At 45.9% G+C, this 24,269-nt stretch overlaps 1 protein-coding gene across 5 annotated transcripts in view; it reads left to right on the top strand.

Moving 5' to 3' along the window:
* The window catches only part of LOC110500156 (coiled-coil domain-containing protein 136), a 61,912-nt gene extending 38,458 nt beyond the window's left edge, over nucleotides 1-23,454 (top strand). For 3 of the 5 annotated variants that reach the window (XM_036957484.1, XM_036957483.1, XM_036957485.1), the window contains exons 3-10: nucleotides 8,817-9,134; nucleotides 9,557-9,631; nucleotides 11,489-11,788; nucleotides 14,304-14,421; nucleotides 18,698-19,007; nucleotides 19,160-19,294; nucleotides 20,729-20,843; nucleotides 23,191-23,454. In XM_036957484.1, coding sequence (XP_036813379.1) covers nucleotides 8,817-9,134; nucleotides 9,557-9,631; nucleotides 11,489-11,788; nucleotides 14,304-14,421; nucleotides 18,698-19,007; nucleotides 19,160-19,294; nucleotides 20,729-20,833 — 1,361 coding nt within the window. In that variant the 3' untranslated portion in view covers nucleotides 20,834-20,843; nucleotides 23,191-23,454. The remainder of the gene's footprint in view (nucleotides 1-8,816; nucleotides 9,135-9,556; nucleotides 9,632-11,488; nucleotides 11,789-14,303; nucleotides 14,422-18,697; nucleotides 19,008-19,159; nucleotides 19,295-20,728; nucleotides 20,844-23,190) is intronic. The other 2 variants (XR_005038561.1, XM_036957486.1) reach the window with 2 other exon arrangements.
* Nucleotides 23,455-24,269: the final 815 nt, after the last annotated feature.

Raw genomic sequence — 24,269 nt, forward strand, 5'->3', positions numbered from 1 at the left:
AGCATTTTAATGAGGAAAATAAGTATTTGACCCCTCTGCAAAACATGATTTAGTACTTGGTGGCAAAACCCTTGTTGGCAACCACAGAGGTCAGACGTTTCTTGTAGTTGGCCACCACGTTTGCACACATCTCAGGAGGGATTTTGTCCCACTCCTCTTTGCAGCTCGTCTCCAAGTCATTAAGGTTGAGGCTGACGTTTGGCAACTCGAACCTTCAGCTCCCTCCAGGACCTTAATGTGCTTCTTCTTGGGCTATTCCTTTATTGCCTTGGCCGTGTGTTTTGGGTCATTGTCATGCTGGAATACCCATCCACGACCCATTTTCAATGCCCTGGCTGAGGGAAGGAGGTTCTCACCCAAGATTTGATGGTACATGGCCCCGTCCATCGTCCCTTTGATGCAGTGAAGTTGTCCTGTCCCCTTAGCAGAAAAACACCCCCAAAGCATAATGTTTCCACCTCCATGTTTGACGGTGGGGATGGTGTTCTTGGGGTCATAGACAGCATTCCTCCTCCTCCAAACACGGCGAGTTGAGTTGATGCCAAAGAGCTCCATTTTGGTCTCATCTGACCACAACACTTTCACCCAGATGTCCTCTGAATCATTCAGATGTTCATTGGTAAACTTCAGACGGGCATGTATATGTGCTTTCTTGAGCAGGCGGACATTTCAGTCCTTCACGGTGTAGTGTGTTACCAATTGTTTTCTTGGTGATTATGGTCCCAGCTGCCTTGAGATCATTGACAAGATCCTCCTGTGTAGTTCTGGGCTGATTCCTCACCGTTCTCATGATCATTGCAACTCCACGAGGTGAGATCTTGCATGGAGCCCCAGGTCGAGGGAGATTGACAGTTATTTTGTGTTTCTTCCATTTGCGAATAATCGCACCAACTGTTGTCAACTTCTCAACAAGCTGCTTGGCGATGGTCTTGTAGCCCATTCCAGCCTTGTGTAGGTCTACAATCTTGTCCCTGACATCCTTGGAGAGCTCTTTGGTCTTGGCCATGGTGGAGAGTTTGATTGATTGATTGCTTCTGTGGACAGGTGCCTTTTATACAGGTAACAAACTGAGATTAGGAGCACTCCCTTTAAGAGTGTGCTCCTAATCTCAGCTCGTTACCTGTATAAAAGACACCTGGGAGCCAGAAATCTTTCTGATTGAGAGGGGGTCAAATATTTATTTCCCTCATTAAAATGCAAATTAATTTATAACATTTTTGACATGACTTTTTCTGGATTTTTGTTGTTTTGTCTCTCACTGTTCAAATAAACCTACCATTAAAATTATAGACTGATCATTTCTTTGTCAGTGGGCAAACGTACAAAATCAGCAGGGGATCAAATACTTTTTCCCCCTCATGGTATAGAACACTTTGCCCTTTATGGTTGTGAGGTCTGGGGTCTGCTCATCAACCAAGATTTCACAAAATGGGACAAACACCAAATTGAGACTCTGCATGCACAATTCTGCTAAAATATCCTCCATGTACAACGTAGAACACCAAATAATGTATGCAGATCAGAATTAGGCCGATACCCGCTAATTATCAAAATCCAGAAAAGAGACGTTAAATTCTACAACCACCTAAAAGGAAGCGATTTCCAAACCTTCCATAACAAAGCCATCACCTACAGAGAGAAGACAGACTACAATATGTGCACACAGCCCACAAAATGAGGTGGAAACTGAGCTGCACTTTCTAACCTCCTGCCAAATGTATGACCGTATTCGAGATACATATTTCCCACAGATTCACAAAGAATTCGAAAACAAACCCGATTTTGATAAACTCCCATAACTACTGGGTGAAATACCACAGTGTGCCATCACAGCATCAAGATTTGTGACCTGTTGCCACAAGAAAAAGGCAACTAGTGAAGAACAAACACCATTGTAAATACAATCTATATGTTTATTTATTTTCCCTTTTGTACTTTAATGATTTGCACATTGTTACAACACCGTATTTACACATAATATGACATTTGAAATGTCTTTATTCTTTTGGAACTTCTGTGAGTGTAATGTTTACTGTTAATTTTTTTATTGTTAATTTCTCTTTTGTTTATTATCTACTTCACTTGCTTTGGCAATATGTTTCCCATGCCAATAAAGCCCCTTGAATTGAATTGAATTGAGAGGAAGTGTGTGAGAGGATGAGAACAGGATATAGAAATATATATAGAAACCAGCACCTGTCAGCCATGATGTACAGTTGAAGTCGGAAGTTTACATACACTTAGGTTGGAGTCATTAAAACTAGTTTTTCAACCACTCCACACATTTTCTTCAAACTATCATTTTGGCAAGTCGGTAAAAACATCTACTTTCTGCATGACAAGTAATGTTTCCAACAATTGTTTACAGACAGATTATTTCACTTATAATCCACTGTATCACAATTCCAGTGGGTCAGAAGTTTATATACACTAAATTGACTGTGCTTTTAAACAGCTTGGAAAATTCCAGAAAATGATGTCATGGCTTCAGAAGCTTCCGATAGGCTAATTGACATAATTTGAGTCAATTAGAGGTGTACCTGTGGATGTATTTCAAGGCCTACCTTCAAACTCAGTGCCTCTTTGCCTGACATCATGGGAAAATCAAAAGAAATCAGCGAAGACCTCAGAAGAAAATTGTAGACCTCCACAAGTCTGGTTCATCCTTGGAAGCAATTTCCAAAAGCCTGAAGGGACCACGTTCATCTGTACAAACAAAAGTATGCAAGTATAAACACCACGGGACCTTCAGGCTGAGGAAGGAGACACTCTCAGGAAGGAGACTCGTTCTGTCTGAGAGAGACTGTTTTTTCCTTACTCGAAAACCTGCATCCCATTATAATCCCATTATAAACATCTCAACAGTAAAAACCACCCCCAACCTCTCACACAGACATTCCAACATTAAAGGCATTAACCTGGTGCACACAGAAAACACATGAATCACAGTTTCTTTCATTTGACAGAAAAGACACCCCTGCCTGATTCCTGGTTCAACCCGTGCCAACCAGCTGTTAGTGGCCAGGGCTCCATGAAGAACCCTTTGTTTGTAGAGCCCCCTCCACCTAAAACCCACCATACTCTCCACCCCACATACCCCCTGCCACTGATGTGCCTTCACTCCTGTTAGGCTTCTAATGTTCCTAACCTTAAAGCAGAGGTTGTAGAGGCTTTACCTCCCACATCCTCAAACTCCCCCAGGCTCGGAGTGTTAAAATCTAATAAGTCCTCCAGACCCTCTTGCCAGTCTCCAGTCTCTGCCTCACCTGCAGTGGCGGAAACATTGGTGGCCCCTCTCCATTTGGCCGCTCAAACATCCCTTTTACCGGCTCAGACAGTGCCTCCTGGACCTTCTCCAGGAATCTCTCCAGCAGCTTAAGAGACGTTATTCCTGTTTGTTGTGCCAAGACTTCCGGGGTTTTCCACCCCTCCTCTCCCAGCAGTCTCAGGTCACCCAGCCTTTGTAAACCCCCTGCCATCAGTTGCCTTTGCAGGGTGGCTGGGTTCTCAAAGGGATGGCTGGGTTGTGGCTCCACACCCCCTTCTCATATGGGCCTTAGCAGCTGCCAGGCCCTCAGCATTGCAGATTGCAAATCTGAGAGACCTTCTGTACTCAGCCTCTCCAGCTTCATGAGGAACAGCTGCCGGTCCAACACTTATCCGCCAGCTCTCCTCAGCAGCGCGCATGCTGGCTCCCTCCAGCCAACATCAGCATGGTACAGCAGTCTCTGCACCGCCTTTAGCCGGAAAGCAGCCATCCTGCTCTCCAGTTCCACCAGGCCCTGTCCTCCTTCGTGAACGGTCATGTACAACACTGCTGCCCTCAGCCAGTGATGGCCTGAGCAGAAGAAGTCCACCAGCTTGCGTTGCAGGTCTGCGAACAGACCGGCGGGGGGATTGAGGACAGCCAGTTTATGCCACAGGGAAGATGCCACCAGGTTGTTAATTATCAGCACCCTCCCTCTATATGACACTTGGGACATGAGCCACCTCCACCTGGCCCGTCTTGACACCACTGCCTGTGACAGCCCCTCCCAGTTCTTCCTTACCCACTTCTCAGAGCCCAGGTACATCCCCAATACTTGAAGCCCTTCACAACCCCACTGCAAATCCCCTGGAAGCAGGGGAGGAGTCCCATCCCCCCCCCCCCCCCCCCCCATGTCCCACATAACAGAGCTTTGCTCTTGCCCCAGTTTACCTTAGTTGATAAAGCTCCCTCGTACACCTTCAGACTGGTCTCTAGTGCCTGCATATCCTGATCATCCCTGACCATCACAGAAACATCATCTGCATATGCTGACACTGCTATGCCTGTCACCACATCCATTCCTGTCCAGCACACTCCCTGCAGTCTCCTGCGTAGCAGTCCTATAAAAGGCTCAATGGTTAGTGTGTATAACTGCCCCGATAGAGGGCATCCTTGTCTAATGCCCCGTCTCACCCAGACTGGCCTACTGAGCCCCCCTCCCACCTTGACCATACATGATGCGCCAGCATACAACAGCTTCACACATGTCAAAACACTCTTCCCAAACCCAAACACAGACATCACATTGTGGACCATACCCATACTCATGGTCCACTCTATCAAAAGCCTTCTCTTGATCTAAAGAGACCAGTCCAAAGTTCACATTAGAACCTCTCGAAAAGTCCAACATGTCCCTAATTAAGAACAAGTTGTCCGTGATTGAGTGTCCCAGTACACAATATGTTTGGTCCTTATGTACTATCGAGTCCAAATGGGACTTCAGTCTGTTAGAGAGGACTTTGGCAAATATCTTGTAGTCCACACAGAGTAATGCCACAGGCCTCCAGTTCTTAAGTTCACACAAGTCCCCCCTTTTTGGGCGGGAGAGTGAGAGCCGCCCGACGCATTCATGCAACACGCAAAAAAATCCTGTCCAATTATTTCCCAGAATATTTTATAAAACTCCACTGGGAGTCCATCGACATCTGGGTTACGGCCAGTTACTTCCAGTTCATGGGACAACAGAGGAATGTCCATTTCATCCCTCTGTGCCAGAGAGAGCTTAGGGAGTATTGCAAACAAGACTTGAGCACACATAGGATCACACACTTCTGCCCTATACAATTCAGTATAAAACTCCACAGTCCGCTCCAGCATCTCACCCACCACAGAGGTCACCCGCCCATCAGACAGCCATAGACAATGCATGCCCTTGGCTTCACTTTGGTCTTTCCAAACCAAAGAAGAAGGAGCTGGGAGCATCCATCTCCTTGAGCATGGAGAACCTAGCTCTTACAAGTGCTCCCTTTGCTTTAACCTGGAAAAAACTGCCCAGGTCCCTATGTAATTTGGCTAAGTTAGCCTGGAGGCCTACATTGCCTTGCCCCACCATCTCTACCTCTATCTCACTAATACAATGCTCTAGTTCCCCCATTACTCTCCTAGCCTCTGAGGATGAGAGAGCTGTGTACTGTTGACAGAAAAGCCGAATTTGGACTTTCCCCACATCCCACTATTGACTCAGAGACTCATACTCCTCTCTTCGCTGCCCCCACCTTTCCCAAAAGTTTTGGAAACCTAAACAAAAAGTGGCATATTGTAAGAGCTTTACATTGAACTTCCAATAAGATGCCTGCTGGGGCCCTGATGAAATAGACAGCTGAGCCATGGTTATGTGATGATCCGAAAACCCCACCGGGAGAATGGTAGCGCACAGCAGCCTATTGCTCCGATTCCTAGACACGTATAACCGATCAAGTCGGGCTGCACTCACCCTAGCCCCAAAAACCTTCACCCATGTATACTGTCTTGTGTTTGGATATTTAGTTCTCCAAACATCCATTAGGTCGAACTGATTAATGATGTCTCTTAACACTCCCACTGACACTGAATGAGGCTCTTCCCCATTTCTGTCTTTCATAAAATCCATTGTACAGTTCCAGCCCCCTCCGACCACCAGCGTCTCCTCAGGCGCCACCTGTGAGAGTTCCTGTCTAAGGCTCCCAAATAGAACCCATCTTTCTCTCCCTGTGTTAGGCGCATACACAGTTATAAAGACAAAACCCATGTTGTTAATTTCTGCTTTAACAACAAGCAGTCTACCTTTACACACCTCCTTTGAGGAGCAACGTTTGACAGACAGCCCCGGTGCAAAAGGACTGCCACCCCTGCACTAGGATTTGTCCCATGGCTCAACACACTTGCCCCTTTCCACCAGAGCTCCCAATCGACTTCATTCAACACATCACTATGTGTCTCCTGCAGAAACAACACCTGTACTTTTTTTTGTTTTACATATTCACCCAACACACTCCTCTTTCCCGCATCTCTGGCGCCATTTATATTGAGTGAGCCTACCCGAAGAGTCTCCATAAGAAGTGGGAGAAAAGCCAGCAGAAATAGAGACCAATAGCAAAGCTCAAAAAGCCCCAGTGTCAGAAAGAAAATATACATCTAAACAGTGTCTGAAGGTAAACCTTTACGCACTGTTGTGACCCACTTCCTCAACCTAAACCGTTTCCTGGGTGAGAGGACACCATGCCCCTCATTTTTCATAGCATGTTGTACTGATCTTACAAACTTTCTAGGATCAGAAAAAAAAGCCTCAAGATGAACTTTTTCCCCCTTAGTCTCATTCAGGAACCTTGTCAATTCTCTCAACGTGAACTTAGACCCATCTGCCTGACTGGCTGTCAGCTCCGGGCCCATTGAAGAGGAGTCTGAAAAAAATAACTCCTCATCCTCTTCCTCAGACTCACTTTCCTCCTCATCTCCATCTCCCACCCCGACCACCTGCCCTTTCTCTCTGGTCAGGGCATCACCCAGAGCAACAGGCAAAATTTCCATGGTGCCTTTGTCCACACCCTTTTTCGCTTGACACCCTCCTCCTCCCCCACAATCTCTTACACTTCCCCACTATACTCTCCTCATCCACTAGAATAACCTGACTAGACCCAGCATCATCTACACCACCCTCCATAGCATGACTAGGCCCAGAATCATCTACACCACCCTCCATAGCATGACTAGACCCAGCCTCAGCTACCCCACCATCTCTAGCCTGACTAGACCCAGCCCCCGCTACACCACCATCCATAGCCTGATTAGGCCCAGCCTCATCTACACCATCATCTCTAGCTTGACTAGACCCAGCCTCATCTACACCACCTTCCCTGGCATGACTAGGGCCCAGCTTCTGCTGTCTGCATCTCCTTACCCCCTGCACTTTGACCTCGATTTCCCCCACTGGCGCTTGTACCCTCACCTTGTCTGCGGGCTTTATGTGGGCACGCAAAGCTCTTATGCCCCAAATCCCCATACTCAAAACACCGTAGACTATCTGTGCTGGCAAACCCTGCATAGAGCCCCTCCCCATGCCTCACTTTTTTCCACCAGAGCTCCCAATCGAATGCACATTTAGTTGTTGCTCATTGTTGTTCAGAAACATAAACACTTGCCTCCGGAATGAAACAACGTGCTTAACGGCATCTGCCTGAAAGCCTGCTGACAGTACACGAAAACCGCTAGCAAACTTACGAAAACGACTCAGCTCTTTCCTGATTTGGTCATCCGTAAGAAACGGAGGCAAATTTGCAACTACCACTCTTGTCCATGGGGTAGAGAGAGGTGAAATTGACACTAACACATCACTTACAAATATTCCGCAAGAAATTAGCCTACCAACCAAATTAGCCCTTTTCATGAACACGACCACAGCTTTGTTCATTCTAGAAGCAGAATGTATAAATTCAGCTCCTACCTGTTCACTGACCGCGAGCAGAACCTCCTCCACCTTAACTCCATTCTCAGGAACACACCTGAATCCATGCTGTATCGACAGCGTCTCCTCCGCGCTAGGCTGAGAAGCCATCGTGCACACCACACCTTCCAAACCCCAGGAAAGTTACTCTGTCCTCTTCCACCCTAACTTTGAAAAAACTGTGGATACCGCTAAAACAAATATTGCATTAACCCTCCACCATAGAAAAATAAAATTGAAAGAAAAGTCCAAGAAAATAATCAAGTTAGTTAGGACAGAGCCCTCCACACCAAACACTCAAACTCCCAGCATGCACTGCAAGAGAGAGAGTGAGTGTCTCTCTCTCTCTCTCTCTCTTACTCTCTCTCCCTCTCTGTCTCTCTCGCACTCTGAGTTTTTGTCCTTGTGATTTCTATCATCTCTTTAACATAGAAAGCAGTCTACCTCAAATATTGCAAATGCAATGACTCAAGTGTATCAACAGATAAATATTCTTTCTTCGCCTGACTCAGCATCATTTTAGATGATTCTAAAGAGACATATATAGCTCCATAGAGTGTATTGAGTGTTTTTGAGTTCCTCTGAGTTTCTCTGACTGTTCCACTGTTTTCCCACTAGATGGCTCTGTAGAACAGGTAACACTACTTGAATAGTTGCTCAGCAGTCTTCTGCTTGGTCTGATGACAGCAATCTCAGGTGGTGGACTGTGTGGGCAATAACGAGTGTGTGTGGGAAGTCTTTGGGGGGTGGGGGGGGGTGTGTCTCTGTGGATACCAGGTGAGGATCATACCGGGGGGCAGCAGGTGGAGTGGGGGCTGGGGGTCAGGGGGTTGGGGTAAGAGACTCAAAGCCTAGACAAGCAATGAGGTGGGGGGTTGAACCACAGCTGCCTCTCAGCTTGCAAACACCAGGAGGTATAATATGAAGAGCGGTCAATGTGTTAAGAAATACTGCTACTACTTTGTAGGCCAATGCAGACCTCTGTATGAAAGGAGTTTGCAAACTAAGCTGTTTACCGAGGTAGTAATTATCTCTCTCTCACACACTATCTATCTTTATCTCTCCTTTCCCCCATCCCTCTCTCTCTAGATGACATATGTGACCTGAAGGTGGAAAGGCCTGGCATTGTGGACATGCTGACGGCCAAAGAGAGGGAGACCCTGGAGGAGAACGATGAGAAGGAGGAGAAAGAGAAGGAGGTGGAGGTGGGGAACGGAGAGAAGGGCCAGCAGGAGGACCAGGGAGAAGAGAAGGAGGTGAAAGTGGAGGAGGAGGAGGTGGAAGGAGTAATGTTAGAGGAGGATGACTTGGAGGAGTTGAAGTCCCATGTGTTGCAGCTGGTGTTGGAGCTGGAGGAGGCCAGGGAGGTGTCTCAACAACATGAAGAGAGCTTCATGGAGATCCAGGGTGAGTTGCTGTTTGTGAGTGTGAGTGTGTGTGTGAGTGAAGAGTTTGTGTCTGAGTGTGACTGTATTTGTGTTAGTGTGTGGAATTGTGTGTGTCTGAGTGAGTGAGTGTGGGTGTATGTGTGCCTGTGTGTGTGAGACTGTGTGTGACAGCTGTAGCCATGATTGCATGCTGGGTGTTCAGTTCATTGTGACATCACGGCTGGGTTGTGAGAGGGTTGGGAGGTCCTATTGCTCAGCTGTCATGGTTCTTGTGCCAGTTGTCCCTGCCCCCAACTCCCCCATGATCCATTCTGCTGACTCACATGCATACTCACTTTGTTCCTCCTCTCCTCCCCCTTTCTCTCCCTCCTCTTGTACATTTCCTCCTCTCATATCCCCCCATTCTCTTCCTCCCCTCGCTCCTTCTTTCCTCTGTCTCAGGTCTGTTGGAAGATGAGCGTCTGGCTAGTGCTCACCAGGCAGAGAGCTTTACCAGACAGATCCAGAGACTGCAAGGTAGACACGCACGCAAGCGTGTATGCACACACACAGACATGCACACAAGCGCACACACCCTTATACACAACCTCTCCTCTCTCCACTTCTGATAAATGAGCACAGCACCATTATCTTCCCCTACTGTCTCATGAAATAGTGTATTGGCTGAGGAAAAGTTAACAATAAACATAACTTTTATAGATGAACATCACTTTTAAAATCCCCCCCACTCCTTTGTCTCCTAGTAGGGTCTCATGATAGTGGAGAGAGGACAACTTTAAGAGATACATGGATTGGACACAATATCCTTCTCTGTCTATTTGTACTGTCCCCATCACTTGACAATGCTATAGGGTTTAAACAAAAGTGTTATAATAAATTGTTCCAAGTAGAGTCAATATTAAAAGCGCTATAGGGTTCCAATACACATAGCTGAATATGACACTATATCTATTCTCTTATGACTTAGTCCCACCATAGTTATATGGTCTAAAATGACAGGCTTATCTAGTGCCAATTACCAATCAGAGAATGTGTCTGCTTGGGAAGACGTCTGGTACAGCTCCACGATTGGCTGAAATCTCAATGGTGCTCAACCTCAGGAGACTTGGTGGCCACCGTCTGAATGATGTCACGTGACCAGAGAGACACCAGACCATAGAAATCCATATATTACTACTCTGTTCTATTTCATTCTGTGCACCAGACATCATTAGTTACAGGAAGGACAGTGGCTCCAGACGACATAGAGGCCTTGTCATGATGTCACTACCTTAGGAGAAGATGCTCAGTCTCCAGGCTCAGCATTTGGATAAACATGGGGTTATGTAGGTGACTGAGTGTAAGGGTGCGTGGGGGGGTGAGAGGGAGCACAGCACTCCCCCCTTGCAGTGACACTCACCACATGACTCCTATTGGAATGCAGACTGGGGGTGGGGTGGGCGGGGGCAGGCCGAGGTAGGGTAGTTTGTCTTAGCTCATTTGGCTTTGTTATTCTGCTGTTGTACACACACGACGCCAGTGTTTCCCATCTACTGAGGGGGAAGGAGAGAGAGAGGGAGAGAACTCTCCGTACATGGTGTGCTCCACATAACGGCAACCCCAAGGCAGAATGCCATGTGACGTCAGAGAGAGGCCATGTGATTGGCTGAATTACTGTAAACATTAAGGCAGAAGGGGATTGATGTTCCTGTAAGGAAAGTTCTGAAGAGGAGAATGTGAACGTATTCTACAACTGTGTGAGTGCTCAAGAATTGCCCTCTTGCTCTGGTGAGCCCAGACGCCTTTTGTCCCTAACCCAGGACAAGCCTATGTCCAGTACAATACGATACTGTACCTCACACTATAACTAAGTAAGTAAGTAGCTTTGTCTGAGCCAGAACTGCCCAGACTGTACATCTTCGTAATGTTGTGGTCCAAGAAGTAATCTAGGTGTGTGGTTCCTCTGTGCAGTGTGTGGTAAGAGAGCTGGTCTGCAGACACTGCCATATAGCCATGGCCTCTTGAGCTCTGGCCATGTCTTTGTAAACACATCAGTCTCTCTTCACTTTAAAAGTAAAGTATGTGTGTGTGATTAATGAGGAGAGGTGAGGCGACAGGGGTTCTACTTTAGAGATAGAAAGCCCAGACCAGAGCTAATGCCCTTGTCCCTCTCCTCTGCCTTCTCCCTCTTCACTCTCCTCCCCATATCCCTGGCTCATTCAGCTCTTGTGTCTGCTCTTTGCAGCCAGGACATGTTCACTAGAGTGTTTACCAGACCTTCCTGAAACAAAAGGTCCTTGACAGAGTACAAGTCAACATTGCTTGTCTGTTCTGATTTACAGATTGACATGAACTCTCCTCTCCTCTTCTTCTCTCCTTTCCTTCCCCCTCTAGCTCAGCTGCGTTCAGTCCAGGAGGAGATGGACTCTCTGGAGGAGGAGAAGGAGAGTGAGCTGGGGGAGGTGCAGGAGGAGCTGAGGTCTGCCCAGGAGGAGGTGCTGGTTCTGCAGCAGGCGGGGGAGGAGGCAGCAGCGGAGAGGGAGAACGACATCGCCTCCCTGCAGGAGGAGCTGTGTCGTTTGAGGGCCGAGCTGCAGCGTCTCCGCACCACGGCCCAAGAGTACGAGTTGGAGATCACCACCCTGCGGGCTGAAATCAGTATGAAGAGCATGAGGAGGGAGGGAGAGACTGACGGTACTATCATACTATATACTGCACTAACCCTGCATCTAACCCAAACTACTAACCACTACAACACCACACAAGCTGCAACACTGCTTAAACCCTGTACACAAACTCAAAACACAACCATTCCACACACATTCCCTGCCCATCCAGTACACCACTCCATACATAACACTGAAGCAATGGAAACCAATCAGTGATGAGGAAAATCCCAGTCAGTATGCACAGTAATATGATCCATTTAAAACTGTAGGCCGGATCCAATAGACTCAACAGGTCCAGTTGGCAGAGAGGCCTTCTTAGCAGCAGAGAACTGTGGGTAAATACGAGACAGTCTGGGAGTCATCATCGTGACTCCAGGGTTTCCAGATTTGTCTTTAGACCTCTCCATTAAAACACACTTCGGCAATGTTTAGAGGATTTATGAGTGTTATTGATCGCAGGCTTATGGTTATTGGTGAAGTCACGCATGGAGAGTTCAAGGTGTCACCACTATACTGTTAGGACAGTATGGTAATGACACAGCACCACCGTGTGTACTCAAACAAGAGGGAGGAAAGCCAACAGCCTCTGTTTCCGTTTGATGGGTTGATTATCTCGCGGTTCCGCTAGTCCGTAACGATCTAGGTAGATCCCCTTTCAGGTTTAATGCCCCCCATTGTTGGATAGGCTGCAGAACTCCTTACCGCTTGATTCTCTGGTGCCACCAGGGTAGTTCATGGCTCGAGTATTAGATGTGTTGAATGAGAGTTGCAGTTCTTTTGAGTGAATGAAGAGATTGTTGTGGTTGTAATGTTGAAAGTTGTAATTTGTAGTTTTTGTAAAAGTAAAAAAAATAAAAAATAAATCTTTGTTAGAGTGATCATTTCTCTATTGTTGTATTGTTGTGCTGAAAATGAGACGTTGGTCTCGATGGGTTTCCCCAGACTAAATAAAAGAGGCCAATAAAAATAAATTCAACCTGATGAGTAACAAACTGTTTCGGAGAAAATGAGGATCGCAATCTGTCTTGGCCTCTGTAGGGATGATGCAGACTGAAAACTGATTCCTCCTTCAAACACTCTAATGTTGAAACCCCTCAAGTCCAGAAAGCAGGCGAAAGCTTTTAAAAGTTGTACTGTGCTCTCTGTCTCAATGTGCTCATTTGTTATGGCTGCTACTCCTTTATTTGAATTGAATGCTAATAAGTAGAAAAACAACTCTGCCCTACACAAAACCAACCCAATAGTAGATATAAATGAGTTAAAGTCCCATATTTTTCCAGAGCTGCTTTTTTCAATTGGTTATTTTCAGAAGAGAGCCTGGGTACTGCGCGCTCTCTCTCTGTCTCTCTCCGTCTCTGTCTCTCTCTCCCCCCTGGCCTTTCCTCCTCAGTGTTGTAAACCTCTTCTGGTTTGTTCTCTCCCTACTTTATGTATTCAGTATAATGAGGACATAACATATTATCTAGCAGAATGAGTAACACAGGGTTACTCGATCAAAGGCTCTCTCTCTCTATGTGTGTGACCTGTATTATATTGGCAGTTCACAGTGCTCTATCCTCGTGCATCTCCAGCCTGTGCATGACTTTCATTAGCCTGTGTAACAGCAGGGCTAATGCCAGAGAGAGAAAGAGGGAAGAACAGAGAGGGAGGAAAGAAAAGGGAGAGAGGGAGGGAGGGCGGGGGAGAAGGTGGTATTGAGACAGAATTAGGACTATAAAAGTAAAGGAAAACAGGGATTCAGAAAGGGTCAATGAGATTGTGCTCAAGATACAGTGGTGGGTCTAAGTGTACTGTACCTCACCCAGTCACATAAACACATTAGGCTATTCTTATAGCCATAAATCAGGATCTTGAACAAGAAGTGGCAACCTCTCTCATAGCCACCCACACATACACACTTTCAGGTGTACACACACGTGCACACGTTTAGGTATACACACATAAACACACGCTGCCCTGCAACATTACAAACAACATTCCTAATTATAACACCTGTAAGAGGAGCTCTTTGGCGCTATAGTGCTGTCGTGTTTAAAGGTAAGCTTATACTTGGTTATTTTCAGACTTCATCCTCAACTCTCCCACACTCATTGACCACCTTCATCCAGGGGAGGATTGAGCCTCTCAACCAACGTCTGTGTGTTGCTAACAGTATACTGTAGCGTCCTCCACTGTCCCTGTTTCATACCAGTCTCGATCTAGTGAACCTCTGTTCGCAAACACCAATTGGATAGCTTTTTTTGGCAGACATTTTGAGCTCGCTGTGGAGTGAGCTTACGTCACGTTCTTAACTCTGTTACACCTGAACACATTTCAGGACTCTATCTAAACTAATATGTTACAGGGCCATGGTGGAACCAGTGTTGTTCAAAACCTCAACTACCTTCCTCGCCATATCACACCATTTCCTGTGGAATCTGTTACCATGACTACTTATTGTTAACATGGTTCAGTGCGTCAACTTTCCCACCCCAACACACAACCAAGACAAAACAGCACACACTCATGTGACCCTGTGTACGTGTGTGTGTGTGTTCCAGGTGAGGTAAGCCAGTTGACGGCGGAGTGTCATGCGATTTCAGACGAGTGTCAGACCCTGAAGGACGAAAACAAACAGCTGAGCCACAAACTGCAGCAGCTACAGCAGCAGCGAGCCGGGTGAGTGGCCGAGCAGCCAGTCGAACAAGCTGCCGACCAATTAGTCACAGGCTCTCTATGTCTGGGGACCCCCACAATGCTCTACAAACCTACCGTCTGTTTATTGTCTGCAGATCATCTATCATAACTTTTTGTCTGGGGTCTGATGTATCAGTAACAAGCTGTCAGTCCACAGATAAGACAAGATCACACAGGTAAACGTAAGAGGCTTTTTAAAGCCTTTGTCTCTTCCATCTCTATCCCCAAGACATTTCTTCCTTGGTCGTCTGGATGTGTGAGAGTGTGATCTCGTTCCTACAGTATACACCCTGTAACATAACTAGGAGGTGTGTGTGTGTGTGTAACATAACTAGGAGGTGTGTGTGTGTGTGTGTGTGTGTGTGTGTGTGTGTGTGTGTGTGTGTGTGTGTGTGTGTGTGTGTGTGTGTGTGTGTGTTATAGGTCCCAGTTTTGGGACTGGTGCAGCAGATGATAGTTCCTGTAGCACAGGATAAATTATGAAACAGGAGAACGTGGCTTCTCTTTCAAAGGTTCTCTCGATTATTTTATTCAACATTCTCTCAAGGGCAAATCGTCTTTTTCTGTCTTTTCGTTGTATTTCAACATTTTTTGTTGTTGTTAAAGTGTATTTAATAATCTGTCTCATAAACCCCTGACATATTCGTTCATACACATATCAAACATACATCAAAAATATTACATTTCAATCCAATTCACATCTTCAAATTCTTTACATTTATACCCCAAACACATTTACGCTTAACTTAATTCACCTGTTTAGATTATAATTATGTAGTTGATTGCTCCCCACTATAGCCCCATGGGAGACTCTAAAAGATGCAAGCCTTTAAGGTGGTATAACTCATTAGAAGTTATTTTATACCCATGCTCAAAATACATTCACTCCGTGTAAGAAAGGTTAATAGAAAGACAATAATATTGCAAATGAGATTAATGTTAATTATTGGAAAATGACTGAACAAGCTACCATATTGCTAACTGAAGCTAGCAACCAACTGACCGGAGCTAGCAAACAGCTAACCGGAGCTAGCCAAAAGCTAACCGGAGCTAGCAACCAACTGACCGGAGCTAGCAACCAACTGATCGGAGCTAGCCAAAAGCTAACCGGAGCTAGCAACCAACTGACCGGAGCTAGCAACCAACTGACCGGTGCTAGCCAAAAGCTGACCGGAGCTAGCCAAAAGCTGACCGGAGCTAGCCAAAAACTGACCGGAGCTAGCCAAAAGCTGACCGGAGCTAGCCAAAAACTGTTTTTCTAACATTTATAGTACAACAATTACAAGGTTCTTAAACATCACAGTTACAACATTAAATTCTCTAAACCATTAGGACATTGTCAGGCGTGTCTTACCCAGTTAACAACTCTTTTTTTTCTCGATCAAAGGAATGCACCGCCATCATTACATTTCACACTTGACATGCGCTTTTTGTCTTGTACCAAATTATGCAATTGCTATGTTGTTCAAAACCATTACATTCACTTCAACAGGCAAGTTACAAAGCTATATTGTCCTATTCAGTGTATTTTTGCACTGAACTGACCTGTTACACAGGATAAATGCTCACATTGTATATAGACTTATTTTTCTACTGTATTATTGACTGTATTGTAACGACCCTGGGTTTATAAGCGGTCAGTCGATAGCGCGCCGGACCTCGGGCTCGAAGGTCGAGGGTTCGAAACCTGCTCCCTGCTGTTTCATTACAGTATGTTTGTTTTACTCCATGTGTAACTCTGTGTTGTTGTATGTGTCGAACTGCTTTGCTTTATCTTGGCCAGGTCGCAATTGTAAATGAGAACTTGTTCTCAACTTGCCTACCTGGTTCAATAAAGGTGAAAAATAAATAAATTATGAAACAGGAGAACGAAGCCAAAGTTCTCTCAATAATGAGAACACACAGGTGCAGGATCGCATATAGTCCCAGTGCGAAGTGAACAAGTCTAATGCCCCCTACTGGCCAACAGTAGTATACATGCATCGAAATGGCAAGACCTTGGAGGACTAACATATCAGTAAAAGCGTTCTTCCCCAATACAAAGAAACAATACACAACCGTACATTTTGTGTGCATCACACATGCATGTGTCTGTGTCTGTGCATGCACGTGTGTGATTGTGCACCTGAGAATACACCAGATGTGTCTTAAAATATACATAATACAGGCAGCACAACAAGCCAACACCTGTTTATAAACAAAGTCAACAACAGGTTATAATCAGATGAACACGCACACACACACACACACACACACACACACACACACACACACACACACACACACACACACACACACACACACACACACACACACACACACACACACACACACACACACACACACAGCTCAGTGAAGATGACTCACAGTAGACGAGTCTACTGGTGAATATGAATAATTTACAACTAAAGAGGGAGGCTAAGTATTAGGCAATTAGCAGTCTACCTCCTACCTCCAGCCATAGCCCAGTACCTCCAACACACAGACACTGACCTCTCCCTCTCACAAACACACACAATTTCATAGCCGATCTCTCCATGGTACACACACCCATCCAGAGGGCTAACGTCCTGCTGCTGACAGTGGCACATCAAAGAGCTCAATACTCTGTGAGTACTCTATGTACTCAGTGAGTACTGCATTCTTACATAACATGCTTGACACAGTTCCCTATAAACCCTCCACTCTCTGCTCTCTGGTGTCACCACTCTGATCAAAGGGGATACCGAGACACAGGAGAACATCGCCATTTGAGCTCCTTGTATACAGACCTGATATTGAGGTGGCTATACTGTATATAGCAGGCTGCCATAGCACGGCAGAGCACTGTGGGAAATTAAATCAATGATCTTACTGTAAGAGCATACTTAGGCCTGGTTTCATTTCACTAGACAGTAGCCCCTCTTGTCCCCTTTGAAGGGATTGTTTAATGTGGGTGAGGCCTTAGGAAACAACGTCGTCTAAATCTAGGATGCATAGACTAGTAAGGATGAAGCCTGTGTATGTAAGAGTACTGTATCCAGGGGCCTCCTGGTTGGCGCAGTGGTTAAGGGCGCTGTACTGCTGCGCCAGCTGTGCCACCAGAGGCTTTGTCGTAACCGGCCGCGACCGGGAGGTCCGTGGGGCGACTCACAATTGGCCTAGCGTCGTCCGGGTTAGGGAGGGTTTGGCCGGTAGGGAAATCCTTGTCTCATCGCGCAGCAGCGACTCCTGTGGCGGGCCGGGCACAGTGCGCTCTAACCAAGGTTGCCAGGTGCACAGTGTTTCCTCCGACACATTGGTGCGGCTGGCTTCTGGGTTGGATGCGCACTGTGCTAAGAAGCAGTGCGGCTTGGTTGGGTTGTGTATCGGAGGACGCATGACTTTCAACCTTCGTCTCTCCCGAGCCCGTACGGGAGTTGTAGCGATGAGACAAGATAGTAGCTACTAAAAACAATTGGATACCACGAAATTGGGGAGAAAAATGGGTAAAAATGTAAATAAAAAAAAGATCCTGTATCCTGACATAAGTCATTTCCTGTTTTTGAAAAATAACTTTTTGTTGTGTGATCTTGGTTTGTGGCGACATCGTATTAGGAAGGAAATTTCATTGAATTCATTCTCAAGTCCCTCTTCCAACCCAGATCTACTCAAATGAAAGACACAACGCACTTCTCCAATGTTAGCCTCAGAGAAAAAAATCTCAGACTCATTGGCAGAAGTAGTGACTCATGTTTTCCCAGAATGAAAGAGAGCTGTGGTTGGTCCTTCACGGCATTGCACTGTAATACATCACACTGAATACAGTAGTTACTTCAATGCACTCTATTCTTGTACTCTGATAGTGCTCATCAATTTTGAAGCTTCAATTATTTATGTTCACTTTTAGCAAAGTACTCTGTAGTGTAATGGGGTGATCTGACCATATAAGCTGTTATGTCATTAATGTTTAAACTCTGGGAGAGTTGTGGTTGGCCCAGGGGACAGAGTTAAATCTGTTTAAACTCTGTGAGAGTTATTGTTGGCCCACAGTATAATTTTCTCCCAGTGAATAAATGTTGCTGAGAGGGAATCAGTAATGAGGCGAGTACTGCACTGCGGATATCAACAACACCACAGCAAATGCACACGCACACACACACACACACACACACACACACACACACACACACACACACACACACACACACACACACACACACACACACACACACACACATGATGAATGATGCTTATAAATTGCTAACACATTGAATGATCTCTCTGCTCTGGATGACAGCTCCAATGATGTCTATCTGGCCTTGAGAGGGGAGGGGGACGAAGACCAGAAGGATGAGGGTGTTGGGCAGGATGAGGAATCAGTGAAAGCTGGAGGCTACATGACCCTGTCCCAGACCCAGGGTGGGCAGACCCAGGGTGGGCAGACCCAGACTGGTCAAGGTGGGCACTTGGTGGATGCCTCCATCCAGAAGAATATCTCGTTTGATGGCAAGCCCATCACCAATTGGAACGGGGGACCCTCTGAAGTCTTCTCCCTACGAGACCAGCTCAAACTGACTGAGGAGAGGTCCTCGCAAGTACAGAGACAAGTATGGACACAGACACATACAAGTCTTATAAACAGAGTAAGCCAATGTGATGATGAAAATGCTCTCTCTCTCTCTCTCTCTCTCTCTCTCTCTCTCTCTCTCTCTCTCTCTCTCTCTCTCTCTCTCTCTCTCTCTCTCTCTCTCTTTCCCAGTGTGAAGGGTTGAAGGGGGAGCTTGCGGAACTTCAGGGGCTGTTTGACTGCAGCCAGAAGGAGAGGGCGGAGCTGGAGCAGGAACTGCATCACTGCAGGGTGGAGCTAGAGAGGCTGGGCGGCAGGAAGTCACAGGTGAGAGGTCAGCGGTCGGAGGGAGGTAACTTTGGTAACTTTGGTAACAATGGCCGACAAAAGATGGCCTCTTCTGTGTATGAGTTGGTGAAAACAAGTGTTCCTATAAGGGGACAAACACTACACATGTGTTATAAGAAGGGTTATGGTGGTGAAGGAGCTGGTTATGAGGTAAGTAGAAGGGAACGAGAAGACAACTATACACATACACACCTGTATTTACAGTACACTTGCGCTAACTAACCCATTCTCCTCAAGCATCAAGTCTGTCTGTCTGCCTGTATTGTGTGCATGTGGGTCAGTAGCAACAGCTCAGTCAAACAGCTATGTCTCATGGAATCGTGACTTGTCTCTCGTCCTCTTTCTGCCTCCAGTCCTCTCTCTGCCTCCAGTGGTGTAGTCAGTTATTCTTGTGTCCTCGACTTTGGTCCCTGGCTTCTTCCGCCCTCTTCTCAACATGCATTGCTTCAATGGCGGTGTGCGTCCTCTGCGTCCTGTCGCCCTGTCCAGTGTCTGTCCCCGTGTCCACCTAAACAGTCCGGTCCCTACCCTCTTTCTCTTCCTCTTCCTTTCTGATGCCATCAAAACCAGGAAATTCTGAATCAGAGTTTTGTTGAAAACTGAATAACAAAAAAGACTAATCAACCCACATGTTATTATAGTGTACAAATGTGAGCTTATAAGCAAGCCACTCTACCCTTGATGATTTGATTGGGTGTACGTGGTCTCCTTATCAAGAATTTGGACTTAAACCATCCAGCCTGAGTACCACAGCAGTTCATGTCACTCACCTGTCCTCCATAGTTGTAGTTTCTCTTGTGACGAAACCCCCTCACCCACACTGCTGGGCTGCCTACAACTCCTAGGGTTCTCTCTGTCTGAGTGACCGTTTGAGTGACAGGCAGCACTTTTCAGTGTTGGCAGAGATCTTAAAATGACAAGATAGAACCATTACACAAGTTGTTCATCTTGTCTTTAACCATCTTTGATGTGCTCTAATGCCATGCTCTTTCTGTTTTTCCCCTCCCTTCATCGTTGCCATGGCTGTGTTTTGTTGAAAACTCATATTTATAAACTTATTCACATTCATATTGTCAAATCTGTTTACCATAACCACCCCACAAAACGTTGCACAATATGGTTTTTATTATCAATCTGCCTGTCTCTTTATTTCTTTTGTTCTCCCTCTCTGTCACTCACCCTCTCTGTCCTTGTCTATTGGTCTCTCTACCTGTCTATCTGCCTGTCATCTCATTTATCTACCTCTCAATCACCTCATGATGTTTTATTTACATATATCTATCTGTTGTCTCTTCATCTATCTCTCCATATGTGATTCTTTCATTTTTGTCTCACTTTATTATGATTTGTGATTTCTCTCACCACCTCCCTCCTCCTCTCTCATGCCCCCACGATCCCTTGTTTTCTCCCCAGAACTGCACTCCTCCGTCTGAGCCCCCTGTTCTCTCCATCTCCTTCATAGGAATGATTGTAATAATGGCCCTGATATGGTGCTGGTGGGAGGAGCTGGCATCCTAGAGGGGACCAGGTATGGGCATGCCCTTTCTTTATCTAGAAGAATCATATATAGTCAACGCTTATTTCCTCTAAGAGAGGCTGAATGTCTGTTGTAGATGCAGATTATTCAGCCTCTGGCTGTGGGTGTGCCTGAATGTAGAATACTGCACACACAGATATACTGTAGAAAGCGAATGTATAGCGCCAGTACGTCTGGTTTGGTTAATGGTTAAATGTTATTAGAGTTCGTAGTTCAAAGTTCTGACAGTGATCTGATCTGTTTTGGAAGGGTACCTTATTCCACTGACATAAAGACTCTGATTCAAGCATAAGCGTGTGCTGGAAAGACCAGCTATTGCAGTGGAATAGACCAATGTCTTACAATGTAAGTTGTCCCTCTGAGAATCACGTTTCCCTTGATCTGTCAATCAAACTAAATCTGTTTGAGGAACGCAACCTCTATGGTGAACAATAAACATCCAAAGCCACATTAACACCAAATGGGCTAGAACCAAAATGTCAATAGAGGGTGGCGAAAATACTTTACAGATGTCAGCGACTTGGCTCCCGTTGGGGTAAACTGGCTCAAAATGTACCGTGTGGTCTGCTTTGTTCCTCTGAAGGTGGGCCGTCAACCTTAGAGTTAGCGGAGTCACTGAGGCAGATGGTCCAATAACTCAGTCCCACCCAGCAGTCTCCAAATGCACCATTCACTGTGTTTACTATGACTCTACTGAATGGAATGACTCCGATTCTAAGAATACTAAGAACTTGGCTTGGAACAGCCAAGCAGCCGCCACACTTGAAAAGCTGCGAGTAAGAGAGAAATGAAAAGGAGAGAGAAGAAAGAGACTTTCACACTTGCTCGCCTGTTCCGCTGATGTTTTCGTCCGAGAAAGGTGGCTTTTTTTTTGAGTGGTCCGTCACACTTATCCGAGGGAAACACAGTGACACTTTCATGTCTCCATTGGGACTGTGCAGAGATTACCACTAGAGCCAAGATGGATGACACAGCGCTAATGTCAACACCCACTGCTCCTGCCTGACCTCCACAGGCGGGACAGCAGCCAGGAAGCCAGGGAACTGAGGTTTAGAGAAACCTTCTCTCCCTCCAACCTCCAGCCAGCTGAATGCTGTGTTGTGGTCAGCCTGCAGTGAGGCATAGCCCTTTCTCCATCCCTCTCTCTCTTGCATGGCCCCTGACAGATTTAGCTGAAAGGGGTCTTGGAACATTTAGAATGAGGTATGGCTATTTACCTTGGGACATTTAGAATGAGTTATGTCTATTTACCTTGGAACATTTAGAATGAGGTATGGCTATTTACCTTGGGACATTTAGAATGAGGTTTGGCTATTTACCTTGGGACATTTAGAATGAGGTTTGGCTATTTACCTTGGGACATTTAGAATGAGGTTTGGCTATTTACCTTGGGACATTTAGAATGAGGTTTGGCTATTTACCTTGGGACATTTAGAATGAGGTTTGGCTATTTACCTTGGGACATTTAGAATGAGGTTTGGCTATTTACCTTGGGACATTTAGAATGAGGTTTGGCTATTTACCTTGGAACATTTAGAATGAGGTTTGGCTATTTACCTTGGGACATTTAGAATGAGGTTTGGCTATTTACCTTGGAACATTTAGAATGAGGTTTGGCTATTTACCTTGGGACATTTAGAATGAGGTATGGTTATTTACCTTGGGACATTTAGAATGAGGTATGGTTATTTACCTTGGGACATTTAGCCTGAGTTGGAGTGTTTGTCTTTTATTGTAGTGAGTAGTAAGGGTTCAGAAACTTTAATGAGAGTGTCAAGCGTCCATTTTAGGATGACATGGCCACAAGTTGTGTGTGGGTGTGTGTGTATGTGTGTGTGTGTGGGCGAGAAGCTGTCAGTACACTACACCACACTCAGGGGGATCCTCTTACTGGGCTCCAGGGAGACATCACTGCTAAACTCTCTCTCTCTCCCTCTCTCGCACACCACACACACCACACACACACACACACACACCCACACACTCTCTCTCTCTCTCTCTCTCTCTCTCTCTCTCTCTCTCTCTCTCTCTCTCTCTCTCTCTCTGCAGCTAACAACACCACTCAATTCTTCTCTCTTCTCACAAAAGAGTGTGCAGGTTGGTTGTGTCGGTCTGTATCCCAATTGAACTGTAAATTATTGGGCTGTAAGGCACAAAATAGTCCTTTGTCCAACATGTGTGTTGAGGAAATAGATGTGTCCAAAGTGTATGCAAAGCGAAGGGGTTGTTTGAGCTAATCTGACCAAACTCGAGGAGCTGTTACTGTATGTGTGTTAAAACTTGTGAATGAATAACCTCTGTGACCTTTGAACCCTGTCCTCTGTCCTCTTGCCACCAGGAGAGCGAGGGAGGCTGGAACCTGGTGGCGGTGGTTGCCGTGGCAGCGCTTGTAGTCCTGATAGTCCCCAGCCTTTCCAGAGCGTTTACCTGAGGACTACACAGAACAGAAGTCACTGTACAGGAAATGACTGTGCTGGTTTCCCCTGGCAACATGGGCAATGCCATGCCCCTATCTCACGATGCCCTTGTCAAGTCTCCTCCTCGCTTCATCTTCCAAGGAGGACTGCATTGACAACTGACATTTTCACCAGGAAATACAACACAACAAGGAAGTAGTCTCAAGGAGAAATACATATACCTGTTTAAGCCACTCTAAAGATAAGGATGGCAATATCTTGTTTCTCTCTTTAAAGTCCTTCAGTTTGACTCAATCGGTTTCCCTATAACAGGGACTGCCTCCGAGTTTGTGGCAGTACGGTGTCTGCATGGGCGTCAATGGAAATACACAATTTAGCACAGAACATGTCTGCACATTTATTGATTGATCGGTTGATGGTTTATTATTTGATTGGTTGATGGTTGATTGGTTTATTGACAACCTGTAAAGGTTGAATTGGGAAAAGCTCATGCACATATTGAGTCACTGATGAGATGCTTCTCTTTCCAAAGGGCATGTGATCTTTTCCCAGAACCTACCCCTCCTTTTGAATCACTTTCAACATTGCCACTGCAATTGTCTCTGCTACACCTGTAACACTTATCCTTCTGTTTATGTTGTGGCATGCTCTTTTTACGTTTAAATGAAGATGTGTGGAGGAGGGTTTGATTATATGAGTTTGTTGTATTGGATGTTTGTCTCCTTTGTAAATGGTTCTTTCTCTCTCTCGTCTGCATGACTCTCTGTCTCTCTCTCTCTCTCTCTCTCTCTCTCTCTCTCTCTCTCTCTCTGTCTCTCTCTCTCTCTCTCTCTCTCTCTCTCTCTGTCTCTCTCTCTCTCTCTCTCTCTCTCTCTCTCTGTCTCTCTCTCTCTCTGTCTCTCTCTCTCTCTCTCTCTCTCTCTCTCTCTCTCTCTCTCTCTCTCTCTCTCTCTCTCTCTCTCTCTGTCTCTCTCTCTCTCTCTGTCTCTCTCTCTCTCTC

Source organism: Oncorhynchus mykiss, chromosome 21 (assembly GCF_013265735.2).
Source record: "Oncorhynchus mykiss isolate Arlee chromosome 21, USDA_OmykA_1.1, whole genome shotgun sequence".
Classification (NCBI taxonomy): Eukaryota; Metazoa; Chordata; class Actinopteri; order Salmoniformes; family Salmonidae; genus Oncorhynchus; species Oncorhynchus mykiss.